Source organism: Zootoca vivipara, chromosome 17 (assembly GCF_963506605.1).
Source record: "Zootoca vivipara chromosome 17, rZooViv1.1, whole genome shotgun sequence".
NCBI lineage: Eukaryota > Metazoa > Chordata > Lepidosauria > Squamata > Lacertidae > Zootoca > Zootoca vivipara.
The window spans coordinates 4,972,767-4,987,513 of record NC_083292.1 but is presented as its reverse complement, the minus strand read 5'-3'; the positions used below and the strand labels follow the sequence as shown (position 1 = coordinate 4,987,513).

Sequence of the window (14,747 nt, the reverse complement as noted above, 5' to 3'; positions counted from 1 at the left end):
AACAGTGCGCCCCACTTTTTAAAAAAGCATTAAATTTAGAAACAGAGCTAGCTGCAAAGAACCCTAAAGCAGTTTAATGGTGGAGGGGAGGGGCACTGCAGATTTCATTTAAAGTGTTTACATCCTTTAAATATATCTTTCCCAAAAAACCGGAGGCTTTCTTATTGGGTCATATGGGACAAGAGATTGTAAAAGAAGATCAAGTAATATTTATGTATGCAACAACCGCGGCAAGGACTTTGTTAGCCCAAAAATGTAAAACTCAGGAGTTACCGACGATCGAAGAGTGGCAGACAAAAATGATGGACTATGCGGAATTAGCAAGACTGACTAGCAGGATCCGAAACCAGGGAGAGGCAAAGTTCCAAAAAGACTGGAGTAAATTTGTGGACTATATGGAGAGGAATTGTAGACGTTTAAAGACACTTGCAGGACTGAAATAAATCCTACGAAATGACTTTAAGTAGAAGGAGTAAAGGAACTGCGAGAAAAGAGTTGATAAGAAAACCAGATGATGGGAGGGAGGGAAGTCAAAGCTCGGCAGAGCATTGGGAATTCGAGATAGATGAATAGGTGTTAAAAAGAAAAAATTGTGTGTTTGTTGTTGAATGTTTTGTTTTGTTTAATGTGTTTATTTGAAAAATCTAATAAATTGCTTTAATTTTTTTTTTAAAAAAGTGTTTACATCCTGCCGTCTCCCCCTCCTGCACCCAAAAAGTTGTCCCAGGACAACTTACAAACAATGCAGCAGCACAATCAAATCCAAAAGCAGCAGATTAAAAAGCAGCAGCCGTGGCAGGACAGAAGCACAAAGTTGAAGATTAAAATTTCGCATCTAAAGCATCTGGGAAAATAAGGTTGAAACGTCACCTAGGTCAGCCAACCTGGGGAAAGCCTCGCCTAAAGAGGAATTCTGTCTCTATTTTTGTGCAACTGGAAAGCTCCCCAGAGGAGCTCATAGGATGAGGCAGAACTCACCTAATGGAGGGGCTAGATCTGGGCTGCCTCACCTGACAGCTGCTGCTGCCCAAGCCGCTGCTCCATTGGAAAGCCTGGGCCCATGACAGCTCTGTGATGGAGGGCAGCATCAGAATGACACACGGCAGGTCGTGCATCACTCACAGAACTTGACAACTGTACTTATTATTAATTACCCACCCTACACAGGTCCCAGTTAAAATGCAATGTCAAAAGCAGTTCAAAAGAACCTGCAATCACAGAAGGTGGGGACTGGAAATAAACAGCTCAAGTGACAAAAGCCACAGTGAAGAGGTGTCTTCATCCCTCAATAAAAGCTCTATAATGAAGATGCAAGGTGCACCTCTGTGGGGAGAGCCGCAGCTTAGGGGCCACCACGGAAAAGGCCCTCTCCTGCCCACCCCCAATTCACAGAGAAGTGGCGTAACCAAGAGGGTCCCCTCCCATCGATCTGTAGACCTGAGTGGGGCTGTAAGAAAGAGGGTAGCCTTTCAGATATCGGGGGTGTTATGAACTGCCCTGTGATCTTCAGGTGGAGGATGCTATACAAATGTAATTAAAAATAATTCAGCATAATCAGCTGTGTTCATGCGCCAACTACCCCCACAGACACTGCCCTTCGTAAGTGTTTCTAGCTACAGCTGTAGCTTGTTGGCAACAGCCAACACAAGGCCAGTGCGTGCCTTGAGCCCGTTCCTCCATCAAAGTGGATTTTGAGCAGCTACTGTTGATGAAAATGGATTATGGAAGACGGCCACGCTTTCCCGAAATGCCAAATAGGACACAAATGTCCCCCTCACCCTCCCACCCCTCAAAAATCCCCAGAAAGCCCCCGTGAACCCACTCTAAACCGCTTTCCCCCTTTGCTCGGCCAGCACCTCTGACCCCATTGCAACTTAGCCCTAATCCCACACGGCCCCCACCATCTGTTCCTTTGGAGCAGCTGGTGAAGCAGCCCCTCCAGGACAACTTTGCTCCAAGATAGGCCACATCCACATGAATAAATGAATAAATAGCTAAATGGATAGGAAGACGTGCTCAGTAACTTTAGGAGACGTTTTTAAAGCCCCCTATTCAATGCTCATTGAAAATGTTTCCCCACATGAAGCAGGGATGGGGAACATGTGGCTGCCCAGATGTTCTTGGATTCCCAACTCCCATCAGCCTCAGTCAGTGTGATCCTAATGGCAGCTGGAGTCCAGCAATATCCAGAGGGCCGCAGGCTCCCCATCTCTGCTTCAAAGGTACCTTAGATCTTTGGGAAGGGGGTGTACAAGCAAAAGGAAGTGTGCCATCCCATTACACCAGCATCCTCAATACACCTCATGCAAGGAGGCAATGTGGCAGTTAGAGGGCTGGACCAGGACGTGGGAGACCAGGATTTGAATCCCCACTTGGCCATGAATACGGCTGGGCGATGCTAGGCTTTCAACATTGCAGTGTATCACCAACATCGTGGTTTGGCGATATACCGCAATGTTGAAACAAGTTGCATTGGCCCCAGCCTGCGAGGTTTCACCCCTGTTCAGCTGGGGGTCAGGAAGGTTCCTCCCCCCCCCCCAGCTAAGCAAGCCCACTGACTCCCCAAGATGGACAGGCCCGGTTTTCAGGACTCCCTCCGCCTTCTTCGGCATGTAGTCCGAAAACAGCTGGAGTCCCAAGCTTGGGAAACACTGAGGCAGATGGAGAAGAATGTAGAAAGCCACCTTGTTATACAGAGTCAGATCATTTGCTCATCTAGCTCAGTGCCGCCTACACAGACTGGCAGCAGCTCCCCAGAATTTCACACTGGGGACATTCCCAGTCCTGCCTGGAGATGCAGAGAATTGAACCTGGGGCCTTCCGAATGAACCCCGACCCTTCCCCATGAAAGGCAATCGAAAACTCTGCAGGTCTCCCTCTTATCACTCCCTGGTCAAGGGGTAGTCACAGGTGCATGCAGAAGGTCTCAGTTTCAATCGCCAGAACCTCCTGGTGGGGTCGGGAATATACTGCCTAAAAGTGTGGAGTGCCACTGCTACCAGTCAGTGCATGAAACACTGGGCTAGATGGGCCAATGATGAGCCTGACTCTCATTTTCTCAAAACGGGCCCTACCTCTGCACAGAATCCCACTAAAAACAACCAAAGGGGCCTAATGAAGAACAGCATGCCACTCCCTTGCCCAGTACCCATTCAGTTCAACAGAACAGGAAATTATATTAAGAAGGAAGGCACGAGTCAGTTACTTAATAAAAGGCCTATTAAACATTAACTAAAACCCTTTTTCCTTTTCCTTTTGCAGACAGCACCTTTGATGCTTGCAGCTGCAATAAAACCAACTTGCTGATAAAAGGAGGGGGTTTTTTTTTGGGGGGGGAGAGACCATTTCAAGTAAGCTGTACACAGATCCAGTTTAGCTGCTCAACCAAGACTGAACTCCTTTACCGCGCGAAGTGGATCAGTTGAAGAGATCAAATCCACATCATCAGCACCCCTTGAAACAAAACAAAATGAAGGTTTGATTGCAAAGTTTTATTTACATGTTATTGAAAGGTCAAGCACTCGAGAGCGACTGTTCTCATCGAGGTGGATAAATGACTCGGGGCGACGCTGGGGAAGGCGTCATCTTCCAAAGGGCAGGATCATTCCAAAGGTTTAGCTGCAGGGCAATGTGGAATTTCCTGCAGGCGCTGTAACGCCGCATGCCAAAGATGGGCGCCCTTGCTTACGCAGCAGATTTGGAGGCACAGGAGAAGGCACTGCCAGGGCAAGGGCTTATTGGGGGAGCATTGCCAATATAGGGGCCTCCTGCCCACCATCCTAACATTCCGACAGTGTGCTAAGTTGGCCTCTGGCACAAGAAAGGACATTTCAAAATGGTGGGTGGTGCACACAGCCAGGCACAAGCTGGGGGGGGGGACTCATCACCTGGCATCCACTGAGCGTGTCTGCAGCTGCCCACGGATGTCGGCTGCTGGGGCCAGCCCTGCTCCTGAGTAAAGCTGAGTGAGTGACAAAAGGAGACCAGCATTTGTGGCATGTATTGCATTGAGAGTTATACTCAGGGGTCAGCAAAGCTTACCGGGCATGGACCGGAACACTCCCGTAGAGATTCTCCGTGAGCCGGGCCAGCGCAGCATCGGAAATCGCTTCTGCACATGTCCATATGCCGAAAATCGCACCTGCACAGAAGCGATTTTCGGTGTCTGGGCATGCGCAGACACGATTTCTGGACCCGCGGAAGAGTCCCCGCGCTGTGCTGCGCCGGTTTAGCGCAGCGAGCAGGGACTCACCGAGCGGGGGGCTCGGTTTGGGGGCGGCTCATGGGCCGGTTAAGTGACCCTCATGAGCTGCTTCCGGCCCATGGGCCTTAGGTTGCTGACCTCTGGTTATACTCCTGTCTGCTCAGGGTCAACTCCCTCCTAGAATTCTGTCTCCTTGTACTAGTTTTCAGCCCTGTGATGCGGAAATACCTTGGCTAGAAATTGCCAAATACTGGCCCCATGTATAGGACTGCACTCTTAGTATGCACAAGTCTGGTCTGTTGCCCTGGCTGAAAATTTAATTTGTCACAGCCAGAGGCAAATCAAACACTTTGTATTTTTATGCAGTGTGGCTACCATTTATTTCCCTTATGTGCCAACAAAGACCAAATGAGAAGGCCAGCTTAAATGCATGGAATTTGGGGAGAGATCTACTGGATTAAGGACTCAAATGATCATTGTGTCTGTTTTTCACAGGTCTATGCAGATACCAGGCGATCTATTGAAATTCTCTTGACAGAAGGAACTATCAGCTGCTTTTGTCTTCGTTTGCAGATTATGTTTATTTGTTGTTACATAGGTTTGCTACAAGCTGTGATAATAAAATAAAAACAAAAATAAGGCAAGTCTTCCCTAGCATGGAAATTCTAGAAAATTTCCCAAATGGGATATTTGTTTTATGCCACACTCTCCCATGGAAGCCATGTTGTGAGTGGCGCCCACAGCACTCGCTCAAAATTTGAGATGTGCCTACTGGTTGAAAAGAGTTTGTGACCTCCAACGTATGTTCTGAGATACCCAGAGAAAGACTCTATACAGCAGCTCAAAATTCTTTTCTAAGTGCTGCTTTACTTATTTCTATTCAATAATAATAATAAAAATAATAATAATAAAGGCATTATTTGGAAGCCAGGACATTAGCAGGCCCAAGTATGTTGCAGAAGTACCACCCCTCCCCATATTAGTAATTTAAAATACTTCATTATCTATAGCAATAAAAATATAACTATATGTAGTCATAGGCATATTTTTTTCACTGAAAGAGTCCATAAATATTCTTTTTAAAAAACAGAAATGAAGGGAAATGTTGAAATTAAAATAAAAACATGACGCTTTCAAAAATAGTGTGTCTCATTCTTTTTGGTAAAGGAACCCCTGACCATTAGGTCCAGTCACAGACGACTCTGCGGTTGCAGCGCTCATCTTGCTTTCCTGGCAAACCAGAGCTGCACACAGAAACGCCGTTTACCTTCCCGTTGGAGCAGTACCTATTTATCTACTTGCACTTTGACGTGCTTTCGAACTGCTAGGTTGGCAGGAGCTGGGACCAAGCAACGGGAGCTCACCCCGTCGCAGGGATTCGAACCACCAACCTTCCGATCGGCAAACCCTAGACTCTGTGGTTTAGACCACAGTGCCACCCGCGTCCCATTTTTTTCGGTACTACAGGGCTAACAGGAAGAATCTTCCTGGTTTAGAATCTTTGACTACCGGTAAATTAAATCCTCTTTGTTAATCATTTTGGAACTCTGGGAAATTATTGTTTTCAATAAGATAGACAGGGAGGTAAGAAGGAAGATAAAATTCAAGAGCCAGGAAAGAAGGGAGAGAAAGGGAGAAAGGTTGTCAGTTTTTATCTGAAAGTAATTAGGCATTTTTGACGGCCACACCAGTGAGTGTCAAAAGAGTTCCATGCGCAAGTCAATTAGTGCAATCAGTTTCTGCCACACCTACAGGGCACTCACAGGTGCCATCTGCCCACACCCACCACCTGTCCTACATAGCTACCCTGGGCTCCTTCAAGAGGAAAGGCAGGATACAAATTCAACAAATAAAAGCAAATACTCAGGGCACCATGAAGAGGAAGAGGGAAAATCACCTGGCTGTTCACCAGCCCTAAAGAACTAAGCTTGTTCTGCTATTGTCCACCAGGCAAGGGACTGTTTACACAAGCTAAGTCCAAAGCAGTTATCTTTAGAACCCTTGGCAGAGTATGGCCATCTATCTCTGCATGAGCCTGTCTGCAACCAAATGCAAAGCCATGGTTTGTTTAGCCTCAATATGGTTTGTTCAAACAGCTACACCCAGGCCAGTGAACTAACCATGGCTTAATTTCTGCCAACAAACCGCTATGTGAAACCATGGTTAGCTGTTGGCTTACAAACCACAGCTTGCCTTAACTATGGTTTGGCATTGTGGCAGAACCCAACAGCCTTGCTTTGCCATGGTTTCCTTGCCCACCCCCAATTTAGATGCTCGCCAACGACAGAGACACACAGCAAGAGAAGCCGGAAAAGAAACCAAGCCTTTGTTGGTTTCAACATAGCCACCAAGGTCACTCAAAGTGCAGTGGGAGGCAACTGGAAACACGTCCTGCTCAGTGGTGGCCCCCCTGTTTATGAAACGCTGTCCTCCATGTAGGCTTATATTGATATTCTTTTGACACCTTGCAAAGCCCTTTTTGTTTTCTCAGAGTCTTGATTGCAAATTTCAGTCCAATCATGACTAGTTTTATCCTGATATTTTGATCTGCTGCTTTGTAATTTGTAGTGCTCTTATTTGTTTACTTTCCTACATTTCAATCCTTTCTTCCTGCACAGAACCCAGTGGATCCATGTGCTTCTCAGATGGTCCCCCATCCAGGAACTGACCAGATCCAGACCTGATTAGCTTCAGCAAGGCAGCAGCCTCAAGCGCCTTCTGACTGCATCTCTCCCTTTAGTCTGCTATATAAGCTGCCCTGGTTAAGTTCCGTTTCAAGGGCAGAGTTATAAATACATTCTACTTACAAGGTACAAGTCAAAAATCCTGCGTCAGCGCAACTCAAAGCCCACTATCACAAGGATGTTACAACTTGTACAAAACACAATGACATGGATTTGGTTTGCTTTTTCAACGATGTATGTTGCTTCTACTGACTGCGGGGTGAGGGGCACAGAGCTCAGCAACAACATACACACACACACACACACACACACACACACACGCAATGAGGGGCACCCTGCGACTCACACACAAAATCACCTGAGTGGGTTTCACTTCACAAGCACAAAACCTTGGCAGAGAAGGCAGAGGCAGAAGGAACGTGATCAGTGGCGTCAAAAGAAAGTTTCCTGTCAGATGGAGGTGGGGCACGCAGCACGGGGTCGATCCACAAGAGAAATAACTGGCAAAGGCAAAGGGCAACAGCAGGCGAGCAGCTTTGCCAGGAGCACGCTAATGTTTAAGGTGCCTAACTGTGGCTCTGCTCTCCTGGGTTTTGAAGCTGTTTTGAAAAACAAACATGTTCCGACGCAGGCAGAGGCAAAACAGCTCCAGTGCAGCTAAGAGTCATGGGATACATCATGTGCCCTGCTTAGAACCATAATGGACAACGCACCAACACATGAGTGCGTGTGCTGCGATTTTGCAGAAGGATGGAAAGCCATAGAATCCGGCCAGTTCTTATCTGGGACATCCAAGATGCAGGGACAGAGAGGCGAAAGAAAGTACCTTGTAATGTGGTGCTTAGTTAAATGATGGAATTCGCTCCCACAAGAGGCAGGGATGGCCACCAACTTGGGGGGCTTTAAAAGCAGACTAGACAGATTCATAGAGGGTAGGCCTATTGACAGCTACTTGCCGCAATGGCTATGTTCTAGCTACACCATCACAGGCAGTCTCTCAGCCTCTCAGCACCAACTGCTGGATCGCAAGCAGGGACAGAGCTGCTGTTCCACTCTGGTCCTCCTTGATGGTTTCCCACAGGCGTTTGGTTGGCCACCGTGAGGTAAGGAAGCTGGGCTAGATGAGTCATTGGCCTGACCCAGCAGGCCTTCTTGTGTTCCTAGTCCTTATGATTACAGTGGTACCTCGGTTTGCGACCACAATTGGTTTCGGGGAGCCGGTTGCTCCCCAAGGTGCGCTTCTGCACGTGCATGAAGCGCCAACAGAGCACTTCTGCGCATGCGCGTGCTGCGCAGATCACATCTGCGCATCCAAGTGCCGCAGAACCCGGATGTAAACACTTCCGGGTCCGCGGTGGTCAGAAACCGAAGCCGTCACTACCCGAGGCGGTCGCAGACCGAGGTACCACTGTATATGCTTTAAACCACACAAGCCAAGAATGGGGGCTTGTAGCCTTTTGGAGGTTGCTGGAACTCCATCACCCCTGGGCCGTGTCGATTGACTGTGCTGATTACAGCTGGTGGGAGATGTCAAAAGCATATGGAGCCCCTATGACAGCCTTGCAAACCTGGAGTAACACTAATGTTGGTTTGAAACTGCAGGTCAGGGGAAAGGGGGACCGATAGTCCAGCAACTGAAGGTCCACAATTGGCTGACATCAAACCAAAGTATTCAAAATCTGGACAGAGGTGTCATAGCAGTGTTTGTTGTGCCAATAACTACAGGTTTCCCAAACATCTGTAATTTATTTATTTGCACTTAACACTAGGTGTCTGATAGGCTGTTAGCTTTGTCAAACAAAACGCCCTCTCACGGTCCACCAACAGCTCCATTCTCGGGGGTCTTGGCCTACTCTTCCAACATTCTGCAAATGGTTATCTTGCAAATGTTAATAAGTAAGGAAATCTGTTACTGGATCATCTCACCCTGTGCCAATCACCTTTTCAGTGGGAGCTCAACACATCAGTGAGGTCTTCCAGGTTCCTCTCCCTTGCCTGTGGGACTCTCTGCAAGGTACAGCCCTTCTTCCCAGCCTCCTCCAATGCTCTCGCCTGACTGAAATCTCCAATAAATCTACGATGTTGTTGTCATCTGTATGTTTTGAGAGGCAATGAAGTGTGCAACTCCAGGGGTGAAGCCAAAGTGCTTCAGCAGACCTCTCCGGGGCACAAGTCTGGGCAGGGGGCTGTCCAGAGAACAAGCCCCCCTCCTCAGCCTTGCTGATGTGGTCCAAAGGAAAGCAGAGTAATACGTTTGGCACCACCTGGGATGCAGGAGTTGCTGGAAGGAGGCATACAAAGCGCCACCCAACCACTCCAGATTTGTGTAGGGTTCTCTCCTTAGCCTTGGCTTCTTCCAAAGGCATCCCACAAGGTAGCAGAGGTTGTATATATAAAGGTAGCATTGACATTCGTTGCTCCACTCACGTTTGCCTCTGGCCCAAGCTTGCCCAAGAAAGAATGTGAGTTTGGGGCTTACTGCTATTGCAATAAGCAGCATTTTCCAAACCTGGTGAAGAGGAATATTGAGTGAGACAGAGCTGTTATAAGGCAGGCTCCCCACAGTCTTAGGGCACCTCTGCCAAGTGAAGCAAAGCAGGCAATAGCAATAAGTCTTTTCAGGGGTGGCACCTGCTCCCTTCCCAGGGGACCTGCCTGGCACCCACTCGGCTTCGCTTTGGGTGCCAGGTCTTTATCTTCTCCCAGATGTTTCAGGTCCAGGTTTTACATCATTTTCAAGGCAGTTTATCAGCACCTGCTGAATCAAACCACTAGCTGGGTTTTACGGTCTTTCGTTTCCCTGCCTGTCCTTGTGCAGTGCAGGGTTCACTGCTATTATTCTTTCTCTGGAAGCTGCCTGGGGGAACTGTTTTGGCTCTTACTGTTTTGTGGGTTCTGTCACCAGATAGTTACATGGCGCTGGAATATACCTGTTAGGAGTCATTTGACCACTATTTCAGATCCCGGTTTAGCCCAAACATGTTGTTGTTGTTTAGTCGTTCAGTCATGTCCGACTCTTCGTGACCTCATGGACCATAGCACGCCAGGCACTCCTGTCTTGCACTGCCTCCCGTAGTTTGGTCAGACTCATGTTCATAGCTTCGAGAACACTGTCCAACCATCTCGTCCTCTGTCGTCCCCTTCTCCTTGTGCCCTCAATCTTTCCCAACATTAGGGTCTTTTCCAGGGAGTCTTCTCTTCTCATGAGGTGGCCAAAGTATTGGAGCCTCAGCTTCACGATCTGTCCTTCCAGTGAGCACTCAGGGCTGATTTCCTTCAGAATGGATAGGTTTGATCTTCTTGCAGTCCATGGGACTCTCAAGAGTCTCCTCCAGCACCATAATTCAAAAGCATCAATTCTTCGGCGATCAGCCTTCTTTATGGTCCAGCTCTCACTTCCATACATCACTACTGGGAAAACCATAGCTTTAACTATACGGACCTTTGTCGGCAAGGTGATGTCTCTGCTTTTTAAGATGCTGTCTAGGTTTGTCATTGCCTTTCTCCCAAGAAGCAGGCGTCTTTTAATTTCGTGACTGCTGTCACCATCTGCCGTGATCAAGGAGCCCAAGAAAGTAAAATCTCTCACTGCCTCCATTTCTTCCCCTTCTATTTGCCAGGAGGTGATGGGACCAGTGCCCATGATCTTGGTTTTTTTTGATGTTGAGCTTCAGACCATATTTTGCGCTCTCCTCTTTCACCCTCATTAAAAGGTTCTTTTAACATACGTTATGTGTTTTACTTCTAAATTTTTAAAGCCCCTTTGGTGTACAGTGATTGCATTGGCAAGATGCCCTAGAGGTCAGGAAGCACCCCAGCCGTGGGTCCTGAAAGGGCTTTCTATACTAATAGAAAAGCTTTAAGGTTAGGACATTTGTAGACCAATTGAATCTTTTCTATGCTATGAGATAGACTCAGGCTGCAGAGAAAGGAAAGGGGGAGAGCAATTGTGGGTTGTTTCACCGCCACCCACATAGGAGAGCAGGTGCATAATCTGTTGTTGGCACTGGCAACTGCAGCCTCGTAGCAAACCAGCCTCTCCTCCTGCGCCCATTGCCAAGCCCCTCCCTCTCTCACTGCCCAAAGCATTGGCTAAAACAACCTTCACAACTCTGGCGCCCTCCAATTCCCACCAGTCCCAGCCAGCATGGCCAGAGGCGAGGGAAGATGGGAGTTGGAGTCCAATGACATCAGTCCCCCCCCCACTGACCTAAAGGAAGCCTTGCAGAAAGGACACAGGAGCAGGATACGGGGTGGCGGCTCTACTTTCTCCCTCAGATATAAGCCAGTTCCTCGTCCTTAGGGGGGATGGACCTGTCCCATCTCCACCTCCTTGGAGAGATAGGCGGACGCGGGGAAAGAGCCTCTGTCCCTTCTTGAAACTAAGCATAAATACAGACCTCTGAAATAAAGAATCTTTCCCCCCCCATTTACTCTTCAGTCTCTGCTCCCTGCACTTGATTTTTACACTGCAAAAACATTGGGGCAGCCCCTTCTTGGTATTTTATTTATCTACCCAACAAATATTATATACCTTACTCGATTCAAGTCCTCAAGTGACTTGCAAAGAAAAAAAGAGAAAACATTCATTTATAGAGGTGCAAACATTTAAAAGAAGTTAAAGCATTTAAAAAAAATAAAAATGTAAGATTGAATCTGCAACTTTAAAGCAATTGTTTAGAAAAAAATTAGATGTGAAGCACCACATACCACTGACGGTTCCAGAAACAGTCGCCATGAATAATGGCAGTTTAAATCTGTTTCTGTTGTTGCTCAAGAGCATAACCGCTGTAACCCCCTTAGTCCACCTCCTGCTCAATGCAGGACCAACTGGGTCCTGGCCAGCCTCTGCTTGAAGACCCTTCAGCCCCACCACTCCCCTCTGAGGAACAAGATTCCTTGATCAGGGGCCAGCAAACTTTTTCAGCAGGGGACCGGTTCACTGTCTCTCAGACTTTGGGGGGGGGGGGCGCACTATATTTTGAGGGAGGAAATGAATGAATTCCTATGCCCCACAAATAACCAAGAGATGCATTTTAAATAAAACAACACATTCTACTCATGTAAAAACATGCTGATTCCTGGACCATCCGCGGCCCGATTTATAAGGCGATTGGGCCGGATCCGGCCCCCGGGCCTTAGTTTGCCTACCCATGTCCTTGATGAACTGCTCTCACTCTCAAGATGTTTCTCACAACGTTCAACCAAAGTCTTCCCTCACGTAACTTCTGCCTACAGTATACGGTCCAATCCTTTCCTCGACTCTGGAGCAACAGAGAAGGAGACTTTGCCGTCTTCTCTGTGGATCTGGTAGCCCCTCCTCTGCCCTTCAGTCATCTCTTCTCTGGGCTCAACACCTTTGTCTGCTTCTACATGCCCTCACAGCAGCTGCTTTCTAGGTCAATGGCCATCTTTGCTGCTCTCTTCTGAACCTGCTCCAGTTTGCCTGCCCCTAAATGGCAACAAGAACCCAAGTACATCGGAAGTTGCCTTCAGTTGCACCAACACTGACTGGCAGCAACTCTCCAGGGTCTCAGGCAAGGGGCATTCCCAACAATACCAGGCTTTGCCATGGGCAGAAATTGGGGCCTTCTGCATGCAGGGAATATGCTCTATCACTATGGCCTATTTTCCAAGGGGGAGAATTACTTCTTCCCCTGACTTGGAAGTGGTGGCTCTATCATCATAGCTGCCAAGTTATCCCTTTTTTAAAGGGATTTTCCCTTATGCTGAATAGGCTTCCTCGCGAGAAAAGGGAAAACTTGGCAGCTATGTCTATCATTGATGAGTAAAATCTCCGGGGGGGAGGGGAGTGGCAATGGAAATATTTCCTCCTCTCCCAAGGAAAAAAACCAAAACAAAACAGAGCACCGCAGAAGAGCAAGGAGGTGCCGCCAGAAAGGAAGGATTGCAGCTTATTAAAAGTGCCCTGAGATGCATCAGTAGAGGGGGGCAGGCGGAGTTACCCCCTCCCTCCCATTCCTTTGCAAGGTCCCCGAAGGTGCTGGGGCGACCACCCTGGGATTCCCCGCAAAGCTACGACATTGCAAAGGATTCTGGGACGCGAAGGCCCCTTTCCGACCGTAGCGCGCGGTGACTGCTCGAGGCCACCACCACCCCTGGCCCCGTAACCTACTGCTCCTCCGCCCCCGCCAGTCTGCTTTGCTTAAAGCGCACAACCCGAAACAACAGCACCGCTCGCTTTCCCGCAGCCACCCGCCGATCTGGCCCCGAGAACCCCCGGGGCTGTCAGCTGCTGCCGCCACCGCCGGGAGAGGGGCTGGCATTGCAAAGGGCGCCCTTCCCGGGGGGAATCCCGGAACCCACCCCGCGGGTCGCAGGCAGCGCGGGCTCCCCTAGCAGGCGAAAGAAGCGCACCCCTCGGCAGTAAGAAAATGCGGTTTCCTTTCAAAAGAACTCCGCAACCAGACAACGCTGAAGGAGCCTATTATTTTATTGTCAGCCTAGTATGCGCGCCTGGGGGGTCATTTCCCCGAATCCGGCTCCCTTCCGCAATCCAGCATTCGCTTGCCTTTGCGTTGCACCGGGGGACGGCGCGGCTTGGCCCTCCGGGAAGCCCTCCCCCGGCCCTGATGGCGCCCAGTTACGCAGGGGCGGAGGCGGCGCCCCTTCTCCCACCGCACCGCAAACTCTTCGGGCGAGGCTTTCCCGGGGATTCCGCCCCCTCCCCGTCCGGATTCCGCAGCAGCCTAGATCGCCGCAAGAAGAGCAGTAGGAGGAACAGCCCCAGCCAAGAGCCACCCCCTCCCCAAAACAAACGTGGCGGCGGCATCCCCCGGGGCGGGTTCGCCCGGAGCAAAAGCGCTCCCGTCCCGGCAGCGGTGCCTGCCTGCCTGCCTTACCTGGAGCTGCTGGAATTCCTCCTCCAGGGCTTGCCACTCCGCCCGGCACTTTTGCAGGGGCTGCGCCATGGTGCCAGGGCCGAGCGCGCACTCCTCCCGCTGCTGCTGCTGCTGCTGCTGCTGTCCGGGAGAGCGACGAAGCCGAGCGAGATCCGCCCGCCCCCCGCGGGTCCCGGTCCCACGCGCGCGCCTGACGTCACCGGGGCCTGAATCCGCCCCCCGCTGCCTCCGGCTTCAGCCCCCGCGCGCCTTCTCCCGGGGAGCCGCCCTCGGCCCCGGCGCTTCGCAGGCGGCCCCCGCGGGAAGCCTGCAGCTACGGCGGCGAAGGCGCCTCGGGCGGAGACACGACCTGGCAGCAGCGGCGGAGGAGGAGGCGGCCCTCCCAGGCCATTTGCACGCGCCGCAGACGGGAGCGCATCGATTCCCGCAGGTTGCGCGCGCGCGCGCGCCCTGCCTGCTCTGGCTATCGCCTCCTCCCCTCCTATTGGACGAAGCCAAGCCTTGCCTTCGCAGGCTCCGCCCTCCCCCCCAAAAAAATCTCGCCCTCCCCCGCCCAGCTTCGCTTTCAGTTAACTCGTTCTTGCCCGGCTGCGCACAACTCAGAAATGCTTGAGGAACGCAGCAGCCCCTGTGGGCTGTGCTTGCCTGCCTGCCTGCCTGGGCCACCCCTAGACCCCGCAGATAGCCGGCGAGGCCTTGTTGGTGGTGTCACCGCCTGGCACTGCCCTTTTGGTGGTGACCCGCGAAGGGGTTTCCAGTGGTGGCTCCCCGTTTGCGCAATGCCCTCCCTAGTGAACTCCATCTGCCTCCCTGGCTGCTGACTTTCAGGAGGAAGAGACGTCGTTCCTGGCAAACTTTAGGTCGCTGGTGGAGAATGACTTGACTTGAACTGTTTTTAATACCCTCTGCCACCCTGAATGCCTTCTGGAAGGGTAAAATGTAAACCATATAAATTATATACACACACATTTATTTCTAAATGGCAGTGATGTCATG

At 50.1% G+C, this 14,747-nt stretch overlaps 1 protein-coding gene across 1 annotated transcript in view; it reads right to left on the bottom strand.

Moving 5' to 3' along the window:
* TMEM120B (transmembrane protein 120B) overlaps window positions 1-14,142 on the bottom strand; it is a 28,803-nt gene extending 14,661 nt beyond the window's left edge. The window contains exon 1 of the mRNA XM_035097729.2: window positions 13,752-14,142. Coding sequence (XP_034953620.1) covers window positions 13,752-13,820 — 69 coding nt within the window. The 5' untranslated portion in view covers window positions 13,821-14,142. The remainder of the gene's footprint in view (window positions 1-13,751) is intronic.
* Window positions 14,143-14,747: the final 605 nt, after the last annotated feature.